The sequence below is a fragment of the Cyprinodon variegatus genome, unplaced genomic scaffold (genome assembly GCF_000732505.1).
Source record: "Cyprinodon variegatus isolate N-32 unplaced genomic scaffold, C_variegatus-1.0 Scaffold141, whole genome shotgun sequence".
Classification (NCBI taxonomy): domain Eukaryota; kingdom Metazoa; phylum Chordata; class Actinopteri; order Cyprinodontiformes; family Cyprinodontidae; genus Cyprinodon; species Cyprinodon variegatus.
The window spans coordinates 1,267,823-1,293,225 of record NW_015150594.1 but is presented as its reverse complement, the minus strand read 5'-3'; the positions used below and the strand labels follow the sequence as shown (position 1 = coordinate 1,293,225).

At 36.6% G+C, this 25,403-nt stretch overlaps 3 protein-coding genes across 4 annotated transcripts in view; all 3 read right to left on the bottom strand.

Annotated features, from left to right (window-relative positions):
• Nucleotides 1-1,579, bottom strand: part of tmem18 (transmembrane protein 18) — a 3,947-nt gene extending 2,368 nt beyond the window's left edge. Inside the window, exons 1-2 of the mRNA XM_015376768.1 lie at nucleotides 1,439-1,579; nucleotides 1,211-1,328 (exon numbers count right to left, since the gene is read on the bottom strand). Of these exons, the coding sequence (XP_015232254.1) occupies nucleotides 1,211-1,328; nucleotides 1,439-1,531 (211 nt within the window). The 5' untranslated portion in view covers nucleotides 1,532-1,579. The remainder of the gene's footprint in view (nucleotides 1-1,210; nucleotides 1,329-1,438) is intronic.
• A 182-nt stretch (nucleotides 1,580-1,761) lies between these two features.
• LOC107086039 (chromosome unknown open reading frame, human C1orf115) lies at nucleotides 1,762-5,024 on the bottom strand. Its single transcript, XM_015376763.1, has 2 exons — nucleotides 4,674-5,024; nucleotides 1,762-3,368 (listed from the first exon to the last, which is right to left on the bottom strand). Exons 1-2 carry the CDS (start codon nucleotides 4,938-4,940, stop codon nucleotides 3,231-3,233), a joined length of 405 nt encoding a protein of 134 aa, XP_015232249.1. The 5' UTR covers nucleotides 4,941-5,024; the 3' UTR covers nucleotides 1,762-3,230.
• Nucleotides 5,025-6,111: 1,087 nt separating this feature from the next.
• LOC107086030 (structural maintenance of chromosomes protein 6-like) lies at nucleotides 6,112-24,364 on the bottom strand. Of its 2 annotated transcripts, XM_015376753.1 has the most exons (27): nucleotides 24,316-24,364; nucleotides 23,822-23,964; nucleotides 22,822-22,957; nucleotides 19,153-19,258; nucleotides 16,875-17,011; nucleotides 16,619-16,680; nucleotides 16,387-16,467; nucleotides 15,291-15,392; nucleotides 14,910-15,029; nucleotides 14,727-14,825; nucleotides 14,399-14,545; nucleotides 13,909-13,997; nucleotides 13,642-13,806; nucleotides 12,798-12,976; nucleotides 12,468-12,669; nucleotides 11,583-11,697; nucleotides 11,171-11,331; nucleotides 10,892-11,027; nucleotides 10,404-10,484; nucleotides 10,148-10,318; nucleotides 9,683-9,820; nucleotides 8,700-8,845; nucleotides 8,423-8,548; nucleotides 8,183-8,288; nucleotides 7,710-7,862; nucleotides 6,762-6,859; nucleotides 6,554-6,641 (listed from the first exon to the last, which is right to left on the bottom strand). In XM_015376753.1, the coding sequence occupies exons 2-27, from the start codon at nucleotides 23,957-23,959 to the stop codon at nucleotides 6,554-6,556; spliced, it is 3,282 nt and encodes a 1,093-aa protein (XP_015232239.1). In that variant the 5' UTR covers nucleotides 23,960-23,964; nucleotides 24,316-24,364. The 2 variants fall into 2 exon arrangements, with proteins under 2 accessions (XP_015232238.1, XP_015232239.1); XM_015376752.1 differs by lacking the exon at nucleotides 24,316-24,364 and having other exon boundaries at nucleotides 6,112-6,641; nucleotides 23,822-23,959.
• Between the last annotated feature and the right edge of the window lie 1,039 nt (nucleotides 24,365-25,403).

Below are 25,403 nucleotides of genomic sequence, written 5' to 3'. Positions count from 1 at the left end.
CCCATAAAAATTTATGAAATTAATGAAAAAACAACACCCGGCTAAGCTGCTTCGCTTCTTCTTCTTCTTGTTTACTACTGGTGGTTGGCTTTGGTCGCAGTACCGCCACCTTCTGTTCTGGAGTGTAAACACTTCGCCTATGAGAAAAAGGAGCAGCGCATGAACCAAACGCAACACACGCGAATCGAACAGAGACAGTCGAACCGAACGGTTCGGACGGTTTTCAAAAACCGTTCCATCCCTAATATATATATATATATATATATATATATATATATATAAATAAATATAAGATGCATTAACCACTAAAATGAGTCCAGATTAAAGATTTTCATTAAAAACAATCCGAATTGCTTCCACTGTATTCCATGTCATCCAATCAGACACCATGACCTGACAATGAGTGAAAAGACAAAGGAAACTAAAAAACTGATTTGTGCACACGCGGTACTGCGACTGCACAACTACGGGCACCGCAGGCAATGGATGGCAGTTGGCCAGCCTCAATCATTACTCAAACAGGTTAATCATCTCGTTATCGCAAGAAATCAATAACTGATTTCTCTTGATAACGAGATAATTATGTTTTTATCTCAAGAAAACAATTAGTGGTTTAACCGTGATAACGAGATAGTTTTATTGTTTTAAAAAAAAAGTCGGGGACAAAAAAGTCAGGTACAATCGCTCTCGGCTTCTATACTGATGGTCAAAAGTGGTGCAAAAATAATTAAGAATATGTTTCAGCAATGAGAAAAGAAATCATATTTTTTTAGCATTTGACAATCTACTAATGTTGTATGTGCTTTTGCTCAATATTTTTTATCAAACTAAGTTTTCTTCATTTATTGTTTTTTTTTTTGTGGCACTGTTTGCCCTCCGTAGAATTATGCGGATTACTAAAAAACATGTTAAAACTCAGTACTAAAATAATCCAATCAGATTTATATCTATAATTCTAGGGCAGCAGAAAGGATTAATTCATTGAAGTTGTAAAGTTTGTCCTCTTTTGGAGCAAACACATAAACTAACCTCTACTAACGTTTCCAAACGGGTATTTGCGTCCAATTACTTGCAGATTTCCTTTACTTTTCTTTTAAAACACGACATCTAAATAGCAGGAGCAGAGTTTATATCCGCATCAGATGATGCAAATGTAAATCGTTAGCATCCCAGGAAAAGGGATACTGCTGGAATTTTGCAGCAAACATACCGATGATCAGGAAGTAGCAGATCTGCGCTCTGTAAAACCTACAGGTCACCACAGTCAGGAATAAACACACCACATGAAACAGCAGGAGTCCGATTAGCCATGGCTCCGACCACTGTACCTATAAACACATCAAATGTTCACTGTCGTAAATCGTTTTCAGTCTGTCGCTGACAGCTAACACACTAAAGTAGCTGTTATGACATTTTGGGAAACAAATATAAAACTTACAGACATAACAAACGTCCATATCGACGTTATTCTTAAATTACTGAATCCATCGATTGGTATGGAGCTAATATTCTCTGTTGTTTGGTCCGTCATCCTCTAAAAAAAGCACAGAGCTAACCGTAGCTTAGCTTGTCGGAAATGTGAACGACGGCGGTTGACGTCAGAGAGAGGCAGCCAATCACATGCCTTCATGGTGTAAACTAAATAACTCTTTCAAACTGTATTTATTTATCAATTGATATGTGAAGCTTTAGTACACAAAAATAAAAGAGACTTATGACGTACTCAACTTTATTACATATTTACAAACATATTCAGTGAGGGGGAAAAAAAGTTTAACCAAAACCAGAAGTACGGTATATAATTAAAACTCAGTTTTCATTTCCAATCATGGAATAAAGTTTAGATTACAGATAAATGACATGTATTATCAAAATATTGTACTAGTACTCAAAAACCTAATTTGAGTCTCCAAATCTATTTAACCGATAAAAAAAGCAAACACTAACAAGGTCTTTAAAATGTACTATAAAAAAAGACTATTTATAGTGCAGTGTACCTTAAAAAAATAGATGTTCACTTTTGCTTTCCTCAATCAGCTGAGCTGTATCTGCCTGATATATTTCTCCCTTGTTTGCTGCCTACAGGTTCTTAAATTAATTCACCCTAAATCACGTTTCTCTTTGCAGCTTTCCCAATCATCGTGTCTCCTTTAGTTACAGACATTATGTCTTGCTCTAGTCATCTATCAATCCTCTAGACCAGTAACTACTCTTAGAGTATAACATAAAATGTATGACTTTATTTATTAATTGGCCATAGAAACTCACCCTTCAACCCTGTCCTGACTTAAAATGTATAACTTCTACCTCACACGTCATCATAACCTCACTGTCATGAAGAAATCTTGCATTAATGACCCAAATCTCTTTGCCAGACCTGACCTTCTCCAGCTCCTTCATGTCGATTTCTCTAGACCTACAAAAACAGACCCTACTGTCTTTTCTAGTGCTCTTCATCCACTTTTCTAAAGCAAACATCTTGTCTTTAATTTTAAAACCAGCATGTAACTACACTTCACAAACTAGCCTCAAAAAACTGTGTTAAATGTGTATTAATGGCATTCAAGAGCAAAAATTTTAGAAAAAATGATAAAAAGGTGATAATGTGTCTTAAATTGCCCCAAAAAGTAAATCATGCTCATTTTCATAAATGTTTTGTCAAATGTATGGAGGCAGATGAGACTTCTAAAAGAGTGTCATTTTGACCTTCTTCTTAATAAGCCGAATTAATTTTAATTACAGTTCCATAGTAATGACTTTCTTGTTGAATCTTTTCTATTGATAAATATATTTGTTCCCAATCATAAAAAAAATAAAATAAAATGGTAAGGAGAATGATCTGATTACGAAAACTCACTGTTTTCAAATGAAAAAAAGTCTTATATGTTATGTATTTTATTCTATAAGCTGTATGCTATAACTAATGTGTACATCCTACCACAAAATAATTTTAAAAAAAAAGGACTTTTCTAAATACCTTATATCTGTCTTTTTGAGAACAACTCAAGTTTATCAAGTCTAAGTTGGTGGATCTTTTTGGCCTGGCCAGCCAGACTGACTTACAACATAAATCTCTCTTGGTTTCCAGGCTAGGATTTTATGCAACAGACAGAAAACAGTTGTATTTCTTCAAATATAGGGCATTTAAAAAATTCAGGGAGTCTTTGGACGATGTTTCATGGTTACACCTTTTCACGAGCAACACCACCGGCTGGATCCTTGCTGGAAGCTCATGTCCTGTCTCTGCTGGGGTGAAAGTCTGGGACAAAAGTCGCTGCCACTGTGATGGGAGTGGAGTAGGCGAGGGCAAAGTTGTACAGACCAAGCATCAGACATTTCCAGGTGGTTCGGAGTGCCTTTCCCACATTCTACATATAAAAGAGTACAGTAAAACAGTTATATTTCAACAGAGTTAAGTAATTGTAAATGCAAAACCTCTTTAATGAGGTGTAACATGAGCTGTAAGGAAGAGGTTGAAATGATAAAAAGAGAAGACATGTTTTTCAAGGATGTATATCTATTGCTTTGGGGCACAATGGCAGCAGGAAGAACAGGTCATTCTCCTCTTGACTGAACCCTGAATACATAAAGTCCTGAGACCTCCATTGTCTTATGCATCCTGGACAGGAAAGGGCTGAGTGGCTGGAACGAAAACAGGATGAACTGAATATAACTATCTACTGCTAGAACTGACTATGAAAGTGCACATGTAGGTATGCAGTCTCCACTTGGAAGTTATACGTTGTGTAAAAGATACAGTGTGAGCTGATCAAAAGTATCTAGCCTTGCATTTTTGGCAAAGAACATTGAAAAGACAGCTTCTCGTTAACTTCTCAGTATTTAAGCTCTTTTCCCTCTGGTTTGGCATACATTTTCCAGAAATACATCTAAAAATTCTGTATCACTATAACTGGTGAGGTTTTTGACAGAGTAGAATATAATGTTCTGATTCAAGCTCCAAAAATAGCTGCGATTGTCTAGTTTTGTATCTGTCTGGTTCAGATCCTTCTTGCCAAACTGGGATAACTTTATGGGACTTCGTAATTCTAAATGATATTTAAAGGCTCCATTACAGACCAGCTTTCTTCAATACCTAAGTGATACCCCATTATGGAGCATTAAAACCCTTAATTAGATAGTAAAACACATGTGTGTGTATTTTATATATATATATATACATACATATATATATATATATATATATATATATATATATATATATATATATATACACACATTTTTTTTTTAAAGTTTTTGTCTACATTTTCATGTTATTCAATGAATGTATTATTTACTTAAAATAAGTCATCTAATCCTTTATATAATTCAAAGCTCTTTGAAATATTGTATAAATCAACAAGCCTTATTTTCTCATAAGATTATAAGGGCAACATTTGTAAATGAGATTTTACTGGTTTAGTAGATATTTCTATTATTAGATATTACATCAAGTAGATTTTTCTTTATTTTTAACAGAATTAAAAAAATCTGGACAGAGGTGACATTTAATTTGACATGCCTTCACCTTAAAGGAACTTAGAAAATATACATCAACGCACTTTAAAGTTTAATCTCCCTGCATGGGAAAGTGTTTAGCAATAACATTTTAAGTTCACATCTAAACTGCATATATTGTCAACTTTAGCTCAGTTAAATGTTAAACTGAAATCTACCTTTTTTACTTTCTTGTAGTTTTCTTTCTTCTTCCTTTTCTTGTCTTCTTTTGCCTCATCATCCCTCAATGGCTCGTATCTCTCTTGTAGAAAGGTAAAGTTCAGGTCTCTTTTGGCTTTTTCATTTATTGTGCCATCATTGGAGGAAGGCTGATCAACAGAGTCAACATGCCTTTGATACTTCGCTGCACAGCTTTTCGTCCTTTCACCTGACAATGCTGCTGAATCCCTGTCAAACAGTCGGGATGGAAGAGATTTGGGCTTCATGCTTTCTCCTTTTGCAGATTCAGTAGAAGTAAGTGAAGGTACTTCTTTCCTATTGGAGAGCAGCTGTGTTGTCTACTATTATGTGCATGGGGCTGAAATGCATTCCTTTGGTATAGAAAGGGGGGTCGTGGGGGTTGGCACACAGCCCTTAAAGGTGCAAATCCCATCTCCTCACAACCCTGAAAGGGATGCAATCCTACAAAGAAACTAATGCTACTAATGCTAATATTAATGACCAAAGGTTGTGTCAACTCTTTTTTTTAATCCTTCCACAGTATTTCCTTCTAGTGTTTATATATGCTTTCACAATGCCTTGCAGGAATGTTAATTTCCCTTAATCTTCAGGATGCGTTGAACCTGAGAATATTTGTCTCGAGTCTCGACTCAGAATCACAATAGGATTCAGTTTTGGTAACCATCCATCTTCTCCCATTTGACAGGGTCACGGTGCCTATCTCTAGCAGTCTACAGGCGAAGTACACACTGGATGGGTCGCTAGTCTGTCACATGGCAACAGAGAGACACACAACCATGCACATGCACAACATGCAAACTCATGCAGAAAGACCTCGGGCCAGGAATCAAACCCAGAGCCTTCTTGCAAGGCGACAGTGCTACCCCAGCTTTGCTATCTGAGTAAGCCAATTCTTTCAAAACTTTTATCGTAATTTTGTATACACAGCAGTAAACATGGCTAGATGCCAACAAAGAAATAAAAAAAAAATTACACCCAAAACCCATTCCATTGCAGTTCTGCTTATATATACAGGACTTCTTTCTTGCAGAAAAGCAATCTTTCTTCAAAGTGTAGTCTTTTAAAACTTCCACCAGATTTTCTTCCATCATTTGATCGTTTAGATCCACTCAATTTTTCATCATGTGTGACCACTCCATGCTGAAGAGATGGATCCCCATAGTATGACACCGTTGCCACCATGTTTCATCCTAGGTAAAGCATATTCAGAGTAATGTCTGCTATTTTTTCCCCTTTACACACAGAATTTAGCATGTGGGCCCGCAAACATCAGTTTAGGTCTCTTCATGTTCTGAAAAACTTTTGGTTTTTTTTCCTCCTGAGTTGTTAACTTGGGCCACTTAGCTATTCTATACAACCAAACCTAAATTTATATAGAAAGAAAAACAAACACCAAAACACTTTTAAAACAAAGTTTTTTTTTAACTTTATTGTCTTTTAACTGCAACAATAATTAACCTGAGATAAATTATATATCTAGTGGAAAAACAAATGACACATTGTCCCAAAATGGACACATCTGAAGAACCTTTTTGCTGCTACTAATTTTTAAACTAGGATTTTTGGTCTGGTACACAACAGTTACTTTAAAATACATTTTCAACAGAGAACAATTTGTATAAAGTTTGGTTGGCTATTAAATACAAAAATGGCAAAAGAGATTTCCCAGAAATAAACATTGAAATTACAATCGTATTTACATTTTGTTTCAAAAAATTGAACTTAAGGAGACCGTTTAGTGCCTACATTTTATTTACAGATCAATGTAGCTCTTTTATAAACTGAAGACAAACTTTTACAAAACCTAACATGCCTCATGAGAACGGAGGTCAACTTTGTGAGTGCAGGATTACTTGTCCTAGTCCTGACTTCTTTGTGCGTTGTTTTGGCCTCGATCAGGATCCTTCAGACGGAGGATACGGATGGTTTCGCTTACTGGAAGAGAACTGAGCAGAAAACGCAAAAAATGATGTGATTTTATGTCAGTGTTTTAAAGAACTAATCTCTCTGCAGTATTTCCCACTAGCTTCACTAAAATCTCACTCCTTAAATGGTTTGCTGGTTACCTCATGTTCTGGGGGGTGAGGAAGATGAACTGTCTGAAGCGCTGGCTGGCAGCTACCTTCAGCATCATGTCCATCGATATTCTCCTGTTTACCATGTCCTAAAAGAGAATGAGAGGAAAAAAAAACTTTTTACTGATCGCTCTATGTCACTAAATTTGGATAAAAGATAAACTGGCTAACACCTTAGAGGAGCCTACCTTTGAACTTAAATTTTTTTTATTGTTTGAAAAGTGTTCGCTAAAGCTATGATCATAAAAATAAATATTCTCCCATGTTAAAATGAGAAAAAAGTTCTCAATATTATCTTGTACAAAGAAATGCAAAGGGGGCATGTCTTATTTCTAAGATGGATTAAATGGAAGTCTATACAAGTTTGATCCTTTATAAAAAAATTGCCAAACATTTGTCTTTATGTTCCATTTCATGATACAAGCCTTCTTGACTTAGGTGCTACAGTTGCTGTACATCACAGGTCTTCAGAGAACTGCTTCAACGGCTACGGTAAATTGAAGCTAAATTATGGGTTCCCTAACCGGAACTTAAAAATTTTTCTTCAACAGGAACCCCCTGCGATAAATTATAAACTGGTGTAATGTGATCAATTTTCCTGGTGTTTCATTAGGTCTGGGCCTGTGAATAATCCAGTGTTTTACTATTTCTGCAGTCTTTAACCTTATTGAGCCTTATATTTTTGAGAGAAACAAAACAAAACCATTTTTAAATTTTACTTTGGATGTTGTCTAAAAGATATGCATGCTAAGGGATAGTGAAGTGGCTCGAGAGCAGAGCCTTGGGGAACCCCAACATCTGTTCGATCAGATCTAATATCCAAATGTAAATGTAATCAAACATAGTTTATGCTGATTTTCTCCTACCAACTAATGTCAATTAGAGAAACCACATACAAACCTAAACAAACACTAAATGTAAAGAAAATTATATCATTACCATGTAAACATCAAACTCATCCAGACAGCGAAAAGGGGACTCTGTGATGGCCCAGAGAGAGAGGACAAAGCAAACAGTAGAGAAGGAACGCTCTCCTCCAGACAGAGAACGCATGTCACTCAAACCATCTTCGGTTCCTTGGCCTGGCTGCACCTAAAAATTAGTTTACATGTCATCCATGTTATTATTTCTCACTAAATCCCTTCTCTGTCAATTCTGCCAACATATAACTTAAACACAAGTGTTAAAAAGATATTTTCAGGAAATTTAAATGTAGAGATGCACCGATCAAGTAGACCTGTGTACACAGTCACTGTCAGGCGTCTCCAATCGGACTTAAGTCTAAACTATCTTGGCCACTTCAGGACGTCACAGAGTGGTTAGCTTTCATTTTTAAAAAGGACGTTTTTTTAAAGCAGGTATTAAGCAATACTGAAGCAAGTCAAGTAGGCAAATAAATGAAACCTGCTTACCGAGATGGTCAAGGTCTCATTCTTATGGTCAAAGGTCATACTTCCAGTGTAGCCTCTCTGAGCCAGCATACAGTTAAAGTAGTATTTACAACGAGCTGAGAGAAATCTAATGCAGAAAAAATGAGAAGCTTTTAGTCGAATAGTGGGAGCCTTTTAAAGAAAAAGTACAATTTAATCAAGTCTCCACATGTTTTTATTAGCAGTAAAGAAAATGCATTTTGTCTAAGATTCACTTCTTACTTTCTGATATCAGCATAAACCTGAAGTCTGAAGTTCATGTCCTTATCCAGGGTTTGGATGAATCTGTTGAGGCATTTCATTTGTTGAGACATGGTTTTGTAGTTCTCTGAAGCCTCATGGAATTCCCTAGACAAAAGAAATAAGAGAAACCTAAATTACTAAATAAAACTAATTAATATAAGAGTTGGCAGCGCTCAATTACGTCGAGGAAATATAAAGAAAAGTGCATGGTTATAGCTTTTTAAGTATAAAAAGGGGAAAAAAGTAATGCACTTACCTTACAATCTCCTCAGTGTCCCCTTGTTGTTTCTGCTGAGTTGTGATCTTGACTTTGAGTCTGTTTATTTCACTGTCAATACTTCTTGCAGTTCGACAGACTTCTAGACGCTCTGGACAAATCTCAGAAGCCTTAGCGATGGACGCCTGAGTTAAAATTGGACAAACATTAGGAAAGAGGGAGATGTAGTGTATGGAGTGTTGGTAAGACATCCAGATACAGAGTAAAAAGGAAGCTGCATCATGAAAAGGAGAAAAGGAGAGTTCAGACATTTTATTTTGCTAAACTTCAACATGAAAATTTATAATTCAGTTTAAATTTTATAATTTGTTAATTTTTAATAGCGCATTAATTTATTTGTATCAATTAATTACAGCTTTTAGAAGACATTGTCATGGCTACCAAAGGGGTGAACCACAAGAAACCAGAGGGATTTAAATAGTGTGGTTAAAATTATCATCATTAACACAAACAAATGGCCCATTTCTTTTATGGTTTAAACCACTGAAAACAACTGCAAATAAAGACTGTACAGCAGTATGTACACCTCTGGTTTACAGTGATATGCAATAGCAGTCCTATTGGATGTAAAACCTGCCAACGCTAGAGACCTCTGAAGTACTGTTGGGTTCTTTATTTCTCTTTTTACTACAAGAACTATAATATTTTAGCTTCAGTAAAAGAAGAGAACACAGTAAATGAAATGCAGTGTAGTCATACTAAAGTATATTCTGGGAAGTTTATATTAGCAAAGAAAGGTGGTGTAACAATTTTCAGTTGCATCTAAAAGCAAGGTCCTATGGAAATTCAGTGACCTTGGATAATTTAAAGCAATAAAGAAAATCTGGGGATAAACAATGAAAGGTAATAAATCCTTCCATGTCTAATATTAAAAAAACATTTTATTTTGCTCTAAACCATCTAGAAATGATTTTGCAGCTGGATGCTGACAATCAAGACGCTAAACCATCATTCTGACATACCGCAAGGTTCTCCTCTTTGCTCTTGAGTTGAGCTTCGAGAGCCTGAATGTTTTGGAGATGGGCGCTGCGTTTGTCATCATAGTGTTTCTTGTGATGTCTGCACTTCATCACCTCCTGGTCAATTTTGCTCAGCTCTTCCTGCAGCACAAGAAGCACAGTAAATGGAGTGTTTGACATGACATTTAAAGCTGATGTTAAATATATTGGTAACATTATTTAGAACATCTTGCACAATTTAATCTCCCCCTTATGCAGATCCTAACCACTGAGAGGGAAGTAAAAGCAATAAGTACATTTAGATTTACCAACAACAAACTTTGCATAAAGTATATGAAAGTACTTTGTTTAATGACGAAAATAAAACAAATGTGACCATTTCTGTCTGAGTTAGACCTCTTCCAACAAAAGAACTGCAGGATCCTGTTATAAAGTAGATGAAATAAATGATTGAAGTGACAACGATACCTTGATTGAATCAGCCTCCTCAGTAATGGTGCTTATACGTTCTTTGTGCTGCTTGTATTCCTGGTCTGCTTTTTCATAATCTTCCTTCAGGTTGGCCATTTTAATTTTGGCCTCTTCATACTCTTCACGCTTAGATGAAATCTTTGCAACAACTTCCTGAAGATCCTCCTCCTAAGATAAAACCCTAATGAGTCTACAACTGCTGGTAAACAAGTTTTGAAGTACTTGTGATGACAGAGAGGTGATCTGTTCATACCAGTGGCTTGAGGTCCTGTGACTGAGGCTCTTCCACATTCTGTAGGTCTTTCAGGTCAAGCTCCATTTTTGTGGCCTTGCCCTACAACAAACAAAACACAGTTCAGCATAACTTGATATCAGTGGGATTAAAAATGTTCAAAAATTAAATACCGGGATTTATCGTGACAGCCTTTTTTCCTCTTCTGAAATTAAATGTTTACATTTTTTAAAGCAACTAAAAGAAAACTGTTATTTTACACAACTACATGCTCAAATGGTTGAATATAACTATTTATACTTAAAATACTTGAGTATTTCAAAGCAAGGCAGTTTCAAAGCAAGGCAGTTTCAATATTACTGATTCCAGATTTGTAACATTTCTATAATTCAGAATTTCCTAATTGTGGGACTATAAAGGGATTTTCTATTCTATTCTAATCTATTCTATAAATGCTCCACTGTTTTACTTAGATTAGAGAATGAAGAAGCATTTAAAAAACTGGTTACTTTGGCAGCTCTTTGCTCCATGAATACTCTTCTTAGAAGTTTCTCATTCTGACTGATGTCTTCATCCAACTTTCTCATATGTTGCTGAAAACGGGCTTCCTGGCCTTTCTGGTTCTCTAGTTCTCTCTGTAAATGTCTGATGGGAAGAGAGGGAATAGGGGAGGAAGGGAAAAAGAGAACAGACATAAGGACGGATTTGATTCAATTTCAATATGTTGTTTTAGCATAACTGCTTCATTGGAAGAAAAGGTGTCCATCAAGAGCTACCAAAACACAGACCTGATTTCTTCCTCAACATCGCCTGAGAGGTAGATTGCTCTGCTCTGATCTGACGAATAATTACGGTTGGTGTAGATCTGATCACCATCCTTAGAGAAAGCCTGAGTGCAGTTAGCAGGAGGATTCCTGCATTGCATTACTCTTCGGGCATCTGTGCGATTCTGCAAACATACATTTAAAAAACACAAAAACAACTAATAAGAACAAACTAAAATAATACGTTTTATCAGTGTCCAGCAGGTAGACACATTTTTTTTTCTTCAGATTTTTACTTTTCCCTCTTCTCTTAGATAATCAATGGATACACATCTCATCCTGTCAAACATTGCATACAAAAGTCTAAAGTTTTCCAAATTTGGAGGACATATGGTAAAATCATTGGGGTGTTCCCTGTGGAGAAAATACTTCTCACCTTGATAAGAAGAACGCTCTCAATGCGTCTTTGATCAATAAGGCAGTTGGCCACAACAGGGTCTTCAATCTCCAGAGCTTGAAGCACAGAGGGGTATTGGGGATGATTCACAGCCCTGAATAAACAGAGAATATCTATTTAGGATAATGCTAAAGGTCTGAACGTTTATGACCAACACACAATGTTAAAACCCATCAGGAAGAATAATCCATTCTGAACTGTTTTACAGTTGCATCGTAGAGAATTCTTACTTCACTGTAAGGCTGAGTAACTTCAGGAACTCGGTTTAAAAAGGGAGACTGAAGCGTTTCCCACAGTGGTGTAAAATATATTGCCAAACATATTGGAGCATTTGCCTTCACACGCTCAGTGTCATAGAATCTATGTGATGCTGGCTTTAAAGCTACAGCGGCTATTGATAAGGTTTAAGGTGCGCTCATGGTCATTGCTGGACAATTTTACCGAAACTTATTTACGAAGTCAGACGATGCTGGACAAGATGGCCTCTGATCTAGTTTTAATTAGAGCAGACTTTTTAAAATCTAAACTAAATTCAGAATATTTGTCGTCAATCACTAAGCTATAATTATTAGATTTAGAGAAATAAAGGCTTGAAATCTGTTGTTTGGAGAGTAATAAATTCACCAGTAGGGTGACTTTTTGAAATGAATTACATAAAAACAGAATGGACTAAATCACCGCTAATGAACCTGCACACACTTTTCAGTTAATATGCACCTAAAAAAATAGCAAGTTGCCAAGGTGAACTGAAGGTAATTTCCTTTAATTCTGAAAGGCACAATCATCTTTAAAGAGGGAAGACAGACTAACTTGAAGAACTAATATATTTAGTAAAATCTTGGGTATTTTTTTTTTTTTTTTTACCTTTTTCTTGTATCATGGACATGTTGTAGGAATTGGCTGGTTATGATGGTTGGCCTTTGACCAGCTGTGTACACTCTGCTCATGAGGCCTTTTAGCACCTTTTCATCCTCATAATTGTCACATGCAAAGGCCACAAGCAGGAATTTAAGACATACTTCTACAGCCAGAGCCAGCTCTGGGTCCTTCAGACCGATAAGGTAACCTGTGGAAGGGAATACATGAATAAAGAGGAAATAAGCATTTTAGTTAGTTATTGCCCAGTTATTGGACGTTTTCCTTTGCAAACTGTTACCATCAAGACAGGCAAATTTTGGACAACTTCAATTTTACCCAGAGGTCCTCGAGGTTTGTGCTTGAAGTGGCCTTTTCTGTAAGCCTCCTCAATGGCATTGAGCAGTGCAGGCATATGTTCTCCAAAACGCCGAAGGCGGTTAGAGCGACTGCTCTCCATGGTCTGCAGTTTCCTCCTGTTTGCTTCAATTGATTTATTGAGAGCATCATACTCTCTCCTGGAATGACCAATAATGATATATGTATAAGCTTTTAATGGTTTTCCATTGTGCAATAAGTATTTTTCTCTTTTATTCTGGCAGGATCTGCTTAGCAGTGAAACGTATTCAGTGCCTACCAAGATTTCACAATTTTCACTCAATAATTCTTAAAATGAGTCAATTTTTTTAATTGCATTGAAGTATATTACAGTCCTAGGCCACATGAGCTGTGTAGTGGGTTTGTGTGCCTGTCCTGCTTTATCCTTCTCCTCTGTCCTCTGTGCACCAGAGATATAAAGTACCTTTCTTTTGCCTGTTCACTCGGTTTTTTTTTCATGTCTCTCTGACAAACACATTTGCTACTCTGGTGCTGCGATTCTGCTCCAAGGCCTCATTGTTGTTTCATTTCGCAGATTTGAATTAGCCTTTTCTGTTTTGCTTCATATCAATTACAATTAGTATTTGTTATTCTCTGCTTTACTTCTATTACCATCATATTTTGCTTTTACTTGTAGCATGATCTCTCATTATGTGTGCTACACTGAGCCAGTTGTAGCTTATGCTTAAAATAACTATATGCTCTTATCCAAACATGAAAATCTCCACTTCAGTACATCTACACATTTTACGAGACAATTCTAATAATAAAAATGTATTTCAGTGTAATTTGTCTGTTCACATACTTCATTTTTGCTTTCTCTTCTTTGGCAAGGCTGCTGGCGTGTTCAAACTGGTCAATCTGCTGACCTAGAGTGGAAATCTGAAGATTTATGTTTTCCAGCTCAGTCGTAATCTGCTTCATATGTTCTTTCCTTGCTTGGCTCTCCGCTCCTATTGTTTGACTGATGCTAAAGAAACGACAAGGAGTTTTGAGCAGTTAGAAAAAAAAAAAAAGCAATAGAAGGCACCTGTCATTGGTTCGTACAGAGAAGCATAAACACAGCTCACACCTCAGAGTCAAATCCTTTATACGGGAATTCAGTCGAGCTTTGTCTTTTTCCAGATCCAAGAGGTTATTCCTGCATCTTTTGACGGTGAACTGAAGAGGCGCAAAAACATTTATTGTCTTCTAATGAAATTAATATGAATTTCTGCATAAAATATCAACATGATTAACATGAACAATTTATCAATTTAAGTCTTTAAAACCAACTCCAACAACATAGATACATTTTCAAAGACAGTGACATAGTTTATCATTATAGTTTTGTTTCAGATATAAATGATCACCACAGTTTAAAAATTCCTAAAGGAAACCCTTTACTTTATATGTAAGTTTCGCACTTAACAAAGGAAAACTCAGATAAATGTATTGTAGATAGACGGTTAATTTGCTAAAAGTGGTTTAATTTAAAATAGATTAGCATTTCAGTAGTAAACCGCAAAGTGATTTTTTTTTAAGGGGAAGCAATAATGGGTAAAAACTGTTTAAACTCTGACCTCACAGGACTTTAGAGTGTTGTTGCGTTTCTGGGCCTCGGCCTTCAGTTCGGCACATTTAGGTTGGAGCTCCTGGACTTGCAGAGCGATTCCCTCCAACTGTTCCTGGATCTGTTTGTACTCCTGCTCAGCTTCCTCCACCTTACTCTGTTAAAATGGATTTTATCAGAGACAGAAAGGCTGTGGACAAAAATGCTTTAACTTACATAAAAATATACAACCAGTGAAATCAATAAGATAAGAAATAATAAAACAATTAGTTTAGGAGGTATTATTATAAACTTTACCTGATACATAATTCCTGTTCTAAGAGCAACACATGCCCTACCTTCCATTCGTTAACTTTTTCATCATATTTCTCTGTGGAGCGTCTGTTTGCCTGCAACTTTTCCTTAAGTGGTTCCAACTCTCTCTCCAGTTCAGCCACCTGAAAGATTAAACCAACATTAAATACGAAATCCTAAACTGGAGCCTAAATCAGAATATCAAGGGAAAATACTAAATAATTTACCAAGGCCCAAGCCATCTGTTTCTGCAGATCTTCCAGATTGGTCTGCATTTCACTAAGTGAAGCCAAGCTCTTGTATCGTTCCGCCTTTTCATGGTATTTACGTTTCAGTTCTTTCAAGCACTTAAAAAAAAAAAAAAAAAAAAAACATCCAAACTTTGATTACAAACAAAAAAAGAGGTTAATATGTTTTGTATATATATATATACATATATATATATATATATATATAGAACTTTAGAAACATTTTTGAAGGTCCTTTAGAAAAAATAATATCCCTAACCCTCCTGCCCCAGTTAATGCAATGAGTGAATGATAAACAAAAAATGGATAAAGGACATTGATAAAAATGTTTTTTTTTTTAAACTGCTAACCAATTCATACCTCTCCATACTCCTCCACTTTTTCCATTGTGATTTTCTTGGTGGCCTTAATGTAAACGAAGTCCTCTCTCATCTGATCCAGCTGGGTTGCCTTCAGAAAAAACTGGGAAAAAAATAAAAACACTTTCAACACCTGCGTCTCTCCAGACAAAACACAAACAGAAATCTCTTTGCCTTCAGAAAACTGGTAAATGGAGATAAGAAATAGAACGATTGCTTTTGGGGATCAAGATAAAAAAACAAAAAAACAAAACAAAAAAAAAACAGTTCATTCTATATAACTCACCATTTAACTTCAGACATTTTTGGTCAATCAAAGCATCAAACAACATAATGGACTCTGAAGCTCTTTTTTAGCTTGATAAAGTATGATAAATGTTAGGAACATATGCTTTACTGTATGAAAGTAATTTTAAAATCCTCTATATTCTGTTGGATTTGAAACAGGGAAAAGGAATTACCTTAAGATTAGGATTCACTCGATGATAAACTACTGAGTCTACTGGCATAATCGGAAGCCATTCTATGGGCCTGATAGCTGCTCATAACCATTTATTGGGATCATAACATCCAAAGCGTGGCTGCAAACAGCCACTTAGTATTTACGGAGTAAAAGAAGACTGAATCAACATGAGGAGGGACGCATGAGATGATGCACAGGTTCTATGTATTAGAGTACTGCATTAAAATCTCTAGTTCCAGTGAGGTGAAATGGGCACATCCTGTTGCCTGTTGTCATGGTGAGTCGTCGAATCGGTGCTCCACTGATAACGACTTTCAAAAACTTGTTACGCATGTGCTAAACTCTAAGTGGTTCTACTTGGAGTTGATTGAACTAATTCATAGCAGCCGTTGTTCCCGACATTAGGCTTGATCATTTTAGAGTTGCGGATTGGAATCTGAGTTTATTAAACCTGCTTCGTGAAACGGACCCCAGAGCAGGGCTGATCACATTGAAGGGGACTCTGTTCTCATTTCTGTAGAAATTAAGGAAATTCTGAGTGGGAGATGATCGCCAATTTCCCTACTTTAACTAAACATGTTTAATTTCTTTTATTCACACTGCCAAGATAAAATATAAGCTACTTTGAACAAACCTTATACTTGTCTCCTTCTCCTTTAGAGTGCAGGAAGTATTTGCTCATCTCCTGTGTGAGAACTGATACAGGGTTGTTAACCTTTGAAAGAAAACAAAAAAAATGTATACTTAACAACACCAATTCTGTAATATAGATGATATGATACAGAATCCTCCATTACACAGGCTTAGCTGGACAGATAACATTCTGGCATATTTAGATCTACAATCTGTATTGCCATACATCTTACCTGGATGTTGAAATTGTCCAAGATGGAAACAAGTTCTTCTTTTTTGGTGGAGACAACATTACCTAAGACCGGATGAAAACAGGACAATCAATCTTTGAGTTTTTAAGTGAATCACTGGAGGCGACCTTTAGTCCAATTATATATATATTTTTTCACATGGCCAGAAATTTGTGACAAGGACGTTTGCTTAAAGAGTGTGAAGATAAAAAAGGAAAGCACAAAAATGGAGCAATCTGAAAATCTCTCCTGTCTTTACCCGATTTGTTTCTCAGCTTATAGGTTCTCAGGCCTTCCCGTGTTATTCTCAGGTCTATAGTGATGGCTGGACCATACACCTCAAGCTTGTAAGCATCTCTTCCTTGGTTAAGCAGGGTGATTGACACCTCAGCTGCGCTGCAAAAATAGAAAGAAAATCCATGAGTAAATAATCTTTTAAATTCAGTGTTTCATATTGCTCTACAACCTTTGTATATCAAGTAGGCAAAATGTGACTTTTGAGGGGCCAACTGTAAGCATGAAACAAAATAAGGCCAAAGAAAAGAGAACTAAATCAAGACTAATTCAAAACCTGGAGAAAAAAAAATTATATAATTAGGCTTATTTTAATTAGAAAAAAAATCATATTTTACATTGATTAACAGTAGAGGCAGCATCTCATATACAATAATTAATGAAAATTATATAAAATCAATGATAATTTATTTACTGGTTAAGAAAAAAAAAAGTCTTACGCTACAGATGTTTGTAGACAAAATTACTTGTAGTTCAGTCATTTCTTTATTGCTTCATTCCTGCACCTAACTAAATAAAATAAATTAAACTGAAGCATATTTTTTATTTAGCTGATCAGAGTTTTTAGGGAACTAATAGTAAATAATCAACCACCTTCTGCTATACATTAAAATAGGCAATTGGTTTAATATACTTTGCTGCCTTGCACAGGGAGCAAGCAGAATGTTATAGGAATACACCAAATCTGGGCTCAATATCTGACATAAATACTGCAGATATAGCCTATAACGCATATTTACTGATATCATACATCTCTAAACTCTTTAGAGACAATTGTGGGTGCTTAACTTAGCACAGCGATGACACTACTCCTCTAATTCAGTTAAGCACCCATAATCCTGAGCTGGATCACAATCACTATAACATGACCAGACAAAGCCTACATGACTGTTTTCTCGCCTTTTGAAACAAAAAACAACAACTAAACATAAATACATATCAGTTGCTAAGATCAGTTCAGTTTTACTTATCACTGATACGCTTAAAAAATATAATCACACATCTCTATTTCAAACACTGCCTATTATAAACTGAAGCAACGAGTGGCACCTTAGGTTTATTGAATCTACATAACGACCATTGGATTTAACTGGACCTGTATGGTTTGGACAGATAAGATTGAGATTAAGCTTGCAGTGACAAACACTCCTGGTGTTAATGATTTTGAATGTTGAAAACCCATCATGCCATCTATTAAGGGCTCTGGAAGGCTAGTGATGTTGCAGGCCTGTTTCTTTTCAAAAAGTCTACCTTCCTTAATGCTCGGTTCCACTTTTTCCATGGAAAATGTTGCCTATATGAGACTCCAGTCTTAAATACTTGCTGCTCCAAAACTGCCTTCTATGAGTGAAACAACACTGCAGTAACTTTCAGTCCACATTGTTCCAGGAAGCATTGAAGAATTTTTTTAAGTGTCAACAGGAAGCCATTTATTACATAATTTAGGTCAGGCATCCACTAAGTCGGTCCTTGAGGGCCGCTGTCCTGCAAGTTTAAGAGGTTTCTAGATTTACATTGATAGCTGATTTAGTCTTTAACTGAACTGCAATCATCAGAATCAGCTGTGTTAAAGCAGAGAAACCTCTAAGATCTGCAGGAAAGTGGTCCAAAGAGGACCGACTTTGGGGATGCCTGATTCAGGTGCTTAAAGGGGACCAAACAAATAAAAAGAGGATGAGCTTTGGCTGCCAGCTCAGTATAGAGGGTTTTTGTCATCAGCTCTTCTCTCAACTCCTATGGGAAAACACTTGCGATTCCATAGTATTTCATTGCAATGGGGACAGATGACCAAATGCAGGGTAACCTCTTTGGCGTTGCAAAGACTTTGCTTGCAGGACTGCACACAAACTTTAAAGGCTGAGCACCACGTCCTTCATTGATATGGTTATTAAACAAGATTTAAAGGCCTAAATAGAGGTTTTGTTCCATATATTAATAAGGTCTAACACCTTTTTCTCCCTCCACTGAGGGGTGCTTTGGCAGCTGCTCTCCGCCTTGCAAACTGCTAACATCAATAACCACTGCAGGCAAAAGATTCCGACAAAGGTCAAAGTGAAGTGATGACAAAGTTCAAACTGAAAACACATTCAAGAGGATCAGATATGAGGTAAAATCAGGGCCATATTATTATGAAAGGACTTGAATGTGACTCGAACAGATCAGATTCTGAATCTGACGGGTCCAAGTTGTTTTTAAGAGTTCGACCCGGTCACTTAACATATAAATATTCAATAAACACCTACCTTTCTCCTTCTTTCACAAAACCCTTCAAGGATGATCCTCGATTTGTAGCTTGCGCATTCCCCCCTAAGGCAACTATCAGAGCTGTCAGAATGGCACTTTTTCCACCTGTTATAAACAATTTGGAGACAAACGATTACAGAAGATTGGAGACAAACTGTAATTGTTGTAAAATATTATTTTCTACCTTGTCAAGTTTAAACTATAGACAGATCCAAAAAGACTTAAAAAGCCTTGGAAAGCTGGTGCTGAGTAGTACAATACCACACACAGACGGCACTATCAAATTGTTTTCAAACCTAGTAGGCACCATATGTAAGAAGGTACAAAAAAATCCTTTGTGATCTTAGAAAGCACTAGCATACCTACATATCCTGCTTGTAGGCAGGGTTAGGGTAGGATCGGGTTTGTTGATGGGTCTTTAATTTGATCTTGCACATTCAATTTATCTTCTGACTTCTATCAGAGTTTGAACAAAAGTGTGAAACAATTTCTGAATGTGGCCAAAGTATCTGGATTTCAAAGTGTCTTTAATGCCAGGGGTTAAAATGTTTTACTAAATGTCTCTAGTGGCACAAATTTGAACTGACCTTATCTTTTATAGACAAATATACACCAACGACTCATGATTTAACCAGTCTTTCACAATCCAGAAGAAATTGAAAAAAATCTTCATTTTTCTGTAAAACTACCTTCTCAAACTCATAAAAAATATTTTACTGCATCAATCCAGTCTGTTATGCATTTACAGTAGTTCTGAAACAGAGATTATCCTAGAATCCATCCCAGCTCATCTTTTTTTCCTTTGACAATTTGACAACCATTAACTTTTTTTTCTTCGTCATCATATCCATGTTTGTTTTTCTCTGACACTGAATGAGCCTGAAAAAACTGATGTTTGAATATCCTCAATGTACCAATTGTTCTAAGAGACCAACTCACCATATGCAAACTGTAGTGGTGCAACGGATTATTACCGGTCCATGATCCTAATGGATTTCCCTCCACAGTTTGACGTGGTTTATTTATTTATTTGGTGGAGCAAAATAAATAAATAAAGAGGCATGTTCACATAGAGAGAGTGCCTGTTTAATCCAAACAAGTTAAACAGAGCAGTAATCATGGCTAGCAGAGAGGAGCTTGAAAAACCACCTTCATCCTTTATGTTGCATGTATGGTGTTATTTTAGCTTCCCTGTCAAACACAATGACGTTAGGGGAAGGATGGTGGACAAAACAATGAAAGTATGTCTGCATTGTGGCACGAAAAAAATGCATATGAGAATGGAAATACGTCTAGCATGGCAACCCATTTGAAGCTACATCATCCAGTCAGCACCCACGACCGGAACCAGGATGAGTGCTGCTCAACAACCACTTATCACCGCGGCATTTAAACAGCCTTTAGTGGCAGGATCTGACAGGTCTAAAGCTATAACAAACGCTATCGGAGTTTCTATAGCTGCAGACATGAGACCATACTCCGTTGTGCAAAACAAGGACTTTAAATATACGCTAAAGGTATGCAAATCTATTGCGCACCCACTTTAGTGAAAAAGTTGTGCCTAAGCTGTATGAGCAGGAAAAAGCAAAACTTGTTGCTGAACTGTCACGGGCACCTTCTGTTACTCTCACCACAGACGGGTGGACCTCCAGAGCTACGGAGAGATATGCAACTGTGACTGAAAGTGGGAGAGGAGAAGCCCCGTGCTATAGACACGCCCCCTCTATGAGAGCCACACAAGCTCAAATCTGGCACAGATACTGACAGACGCATTAGCAGAGTGGAAGATAGAGAGACCCAATACAAACATCCTAGCCACAACAGATAATGCTAAAAATCTGATAAATGCAGTGATTGAGGTAGGACTGGGGGTACTTTTCACATGTAATAAATTTAGCATTTCAAAGGGGAATCACATTGAATAAGATGGACTGCATCCTTCCAAGGATTAACAAGGTGATTTCCGGGGCGTGCTTTGGTGGCACAGTGGTTAGCCCACACGACCCATATACGAAGCTTTAGTCCTTGACGCGGGTGACTTGGGTTCGAATCCGTTCTGTGGTCCTTTCCCGCATGTCTCTTCCCTATCTCATACCCCCTTTCCTGTCAGCCTACTGCCAATAAAAATGAGCCACAAGAGCCGTAAAAAAAGTGATTTCCTACCTTCTGAGAAACACAAGAGCTACACATGTGCTAAAGACCAAACAAGAAATGCTACAGCTGCTCAATCATAAGCTCATACATGATGTTCCAACGAGAAGGAAACACTTTCATATGTTGGATTGTTATCTTGAGCAGTAGGCAGTTAATCACTCCGCACTGATATAAAAGAGGCTGAAGAAAAATGTTAGGGACATTGTAACACAATTGTCTCTCTACTTTCATTTTAGGCCCTGAGCATGGTACTCCGGCTTCCTCCCACAGTCCCAACACATGACTGTGTTTGAGTATGCAAATCTAACGTCTTGTGCATGGGCATCGACTATGGGTATGCTGGTCTGATGGCTGTGGCTAGATCATTGCACCCAATTATTTTCAAGGCCAAATCTATTCCTCAAACTTCTATCAGTGTTGTTCAGTTCTGAGCAAATCTCACATAGCTCAGCAATTTCCTTTAAAATGATACATTTGAAAGGTTAATTGGCTTCTCAAGATTCTCCTTAGGAGTGAGTGTGTACGTGAATGGTTGTTTCTTTCAGTTTTGTCGCTGTGTTGCCCTGCGATGGACTGGCGACCTGTCCAGGGCCTCTCGCCTGTAGACAGTTAGAGATAGGCACCAGTACCCCTCGCGACCCCAGCTGGGATCAAACGCGATGGAAAATGAATGGATGGAAGTTTAAAAGAAGATATCAAACACCTTAAATTGCACTTACAGTTGTTTTTAATTCAGTGCCCCTTCAAAGTAAGAAGGTGCCATAATGCACTGCATTTTATTTTCTTATACAATGACCTTTTGAAAGGAATTGAAAGGTTTTCTGCATTTTATTCCCCTTTAATTAGTTTTTATATATTTAATTTCATTATTTTATATAAAACGTGGATGAACCTCCTGAGTTTTTTTTTTAATAAGTAAAAATGTTTAAATGATTGTTCAAAAAATAAATGGAGGGCAAAGTTATAATGGTGGTCTTTTTTCCTTGGTGATCTGAAAAATTATCCGATCCTTGACTCAAAGCTGTGATAAAATCCAAACCATAAGTTTTGTGATCCGTTACACCGCTAACAAACTGCCATATTTATTAAAATTATTCACAATAAAGTCACCTTACATGTGAACTTATATACATCATGTTGGTCATGTAAACCATTTTAAAATCAGACAACAGTTAATTGAGCAACAGTTTTTAACTTCAAAGATGTATTAAAATAAACTGCTAAATTATTATTTAACTGCTGTTTAACAACACGCAGAAATTTCATTAGACAAATACAGCTGAACAAAGCAAGGAAAAGGTGAAGAGAAAAAAACGTATTTGATCTGCTTTCTAATGCTTTTTTCGAAAGCAAATTAAAAAACAAAATTTAGACAGCAAACTCTAAAGCTGGTTCTTGCACTGCCAATTAATTAATGTTGATTTGAAATCCCCCCCCACCCCCCTGAAAAAAAAACAATCTACAAAAAGATAACTTAGATTGAAGAATTTCAATAGATGAGTTGGTTCACTTACTTCCATTGTTGCCAACAACAAAGTTGACATTGGAACCGAATGCAAATGGCCCAAGGAGAGAGTGACACATGAAGTTCTTCAGAGTGATGCTCTTCACAATTCCTGCATCACTCACCACATCACTAGTGCACTGAAACTAAAATACACAAGACAGGAACAGTCTCATACCTGAAATATCAATTTTGCATAAACATTTACATACTTTGGGACAGTAAAACTTCAAGCTTCAATTAATATTTTAGCATTTTATGCGATAGACACAAAGTGGCATAAATCTCAAGCAGAGAAAATTTAAAATTTACATTTCAAATGTAAAAGTGTGGCATGAATTTTTTCTTAGACTACCTTTTTATTTTATTTTACACCCCTACAAGCAATCACTTCAATTCAATTCAATTCAATTCAGTTATTTCTATAGCGCCAAGTCACAACACGTCATCTCAAGACACTTTACAGTTCACTAGAGCATACAGTCAAATTGATTCAAGGTTTTCTAAGCAGAGATACAAAAAGCAGCTGTAAAAGGCGGCCCCCTCCAGGAAACACACAGCCAGGCAGACGAGCTCTGAGCCAGCTCCCATGTCAGAGGATGAAGAGAGCACATCCAGCCAGTCACAGTCAGAGAAACAGGACTACACTGGAAAACCAGGCCGATCTCCAAGAACTATAAACAAAGGTGTTGATGGCAGCAGCACAGATGATATGTATCTCCAGTCACTTAAAGACGAACAAGTGTCCACCTAGTTGAAATTCAATGGGTCATACTCATGGATAGAATAACCCAGGCATAAATTCAACAATGGCAAGACTATTAACTCACTTCTTACAGATGTTTGAGTGATTAAGCAAAGAGTACAATAAATAATTAATGCAGGATCTGTTAATATAAAAGGTTGTAGTGGCTGTAACACAAGCTGAATAACTTCACAGGGTTGGAATACTTGCTTTGATGGGAACTTATAAATGCAGGGAAAAAACACTTATTAGTAGTATTACCTACCCGTTTACTTAAAACAAGACCTTCCAGGTCACTTTCAGTTACATGCTGCTCTTCCTCGTCCTCCTCATCTTCATCAACCGTGGGTCGGGGACGTTTGTTTGTGTTAACACCGCCAGTCGTGCTTTTGCGCTTCGACATGTTAACTGCCCGACGTAAGACATGTGGACCAAATGAAACCGAAAGGAAGATGCAAACTAACGTTAGCAGTATAAAGGAGTGATGTTTCCGTACTCAAATTTACCTTAACATGCTGCTTATTGGGATTTAACTGACTTAACGGATTCTTTATAACAAGTGTACGTTCTATAAAACTGCACTGAATCAACTGAATATCATAAGGATGTAGCTAAAGTGGCTAAACAACAACGCCCGCTATACAAATATAAACTAATGATATCTATTAAATTAGCAGACTGGTGTGTACAAAGGTTGGCTCTATGTTATTAAAAGTGACTGACAGAATACAGAAAATAGCTTAAGAAAGCACTTCTTACCTCGTTGAAGTAGCTTGAACAGCAAACCCCCGGCGCCTGTCGAATTCGCGCTATTTCCACGAAATATCGCGAGAATTCACTGGATCGCCTGATAGCCCGAGAAAAAAGTGAAGCCACCGGACGCCATATTGGTACTCCCCACTCCCAAGGAGACGTGCTATAAAAATGCTTACTTGTTTAGCATCTGGCTGCAAAAAAAGCAGTTTGCCGGCTGTGGGAAGACGTTTCACAGCTAATATCAAATTAGTCTGGCAACCTCGCACTGACTCGAAGATATTGACTGAGTTAGTCATTGATATTGTGTCTAACGTCAGAAAACAGAGAGTAAAGCAATCACTGTGAAATGTCAACGTAGTAACCCTTAGCAAAATGTAATATTCTTGAAGTAAATTCTATTAAGAATACTTAAGTATAAGCATAAGTTTAGAAAGTATACCGAACAATGTACTTTTAGTGTACTTGAAGTATTACTAAAGTAATACTTTAGGGTTAAACTCTTAAGTGCACTGATTTTAAGTATGAAATTAGTGCACTTTTAGTATACTTGAATAAACTACTTTTTGCTAAGGGAATTCCTCATTATTTCTTTGATCTGTTGTTTTTGTAGTGTTTGCAGTATTTCTCATTTGAAAAATTAATAATGTGCTCAAACATTGCATGTTATACGGAAAAAAACCCAACTCATACATTTTTAAAGGCTAATACAAAGACACAGCATAAAAGTATATGGCACCATGCATGCACAATTTTCAAACAGAAAAATTCTCTAGCATTAACAGACATGTACTTGTAATTCAGTCTTGATGTCAAATCTTGAAATTATATGTAATTACCACAACGATGTCATCAACATAGTACATTACATGTACATCGTCAATTTAGCAGTTTTGGCATCTTACATCTGTATTATTGTGCTCCATTAACACATTAATTTTAATGTGATGGATTTGTATAATATTTCATATTACATGATTTATAGACTTAATTGACTTCTTAATCACTGTGCAATTTGTGCATTTTTTTTTTTTAATCATGAGTAATCGACTGATGCTATTAAACTGAAAGTGTGTGTCAAAGTAATTAATTTA

Bases quoted from the DNA above. Each gene is read 5' to 3' on its own strand.
- LOC107086039 (XM_015376763.1), bottom strand. From the start codon at position 4,940: ATGAAGCCCAAATCTCTTCCATCCCGACTGTTTGACAGGGATTCAGCA. The intron at 3,369-4,673 runs GTAGATTTCAGT...TTTTATATGTAG, and splicing joins ACTACAAGAAAGTAAAAAAG to AATGTGGGAAAGGCACTCCG.
- LOC107086030 (XM_015376753.1), bottom strand. From the start codon at position 23,959: ATGTCGAAGCGCAAAAGCACGACTGGCGGTGTTAACACAAACAAACGT. The intron at 11,028-11,170 runs GTCTGTGTTTTG...TCTTCCCATCAG, and splicing joins GATGTTGAGGAAGAAATCAG to ACATTTACAGAGAGAACTAG. The intron at 7,863-8,182 runs GTAAGCAGGTTT...ACTAATTTTTAG, and splicing joins ATGAGACCTTGACCATCTCG to GTGCAGCCAGGCCAAGGAAC.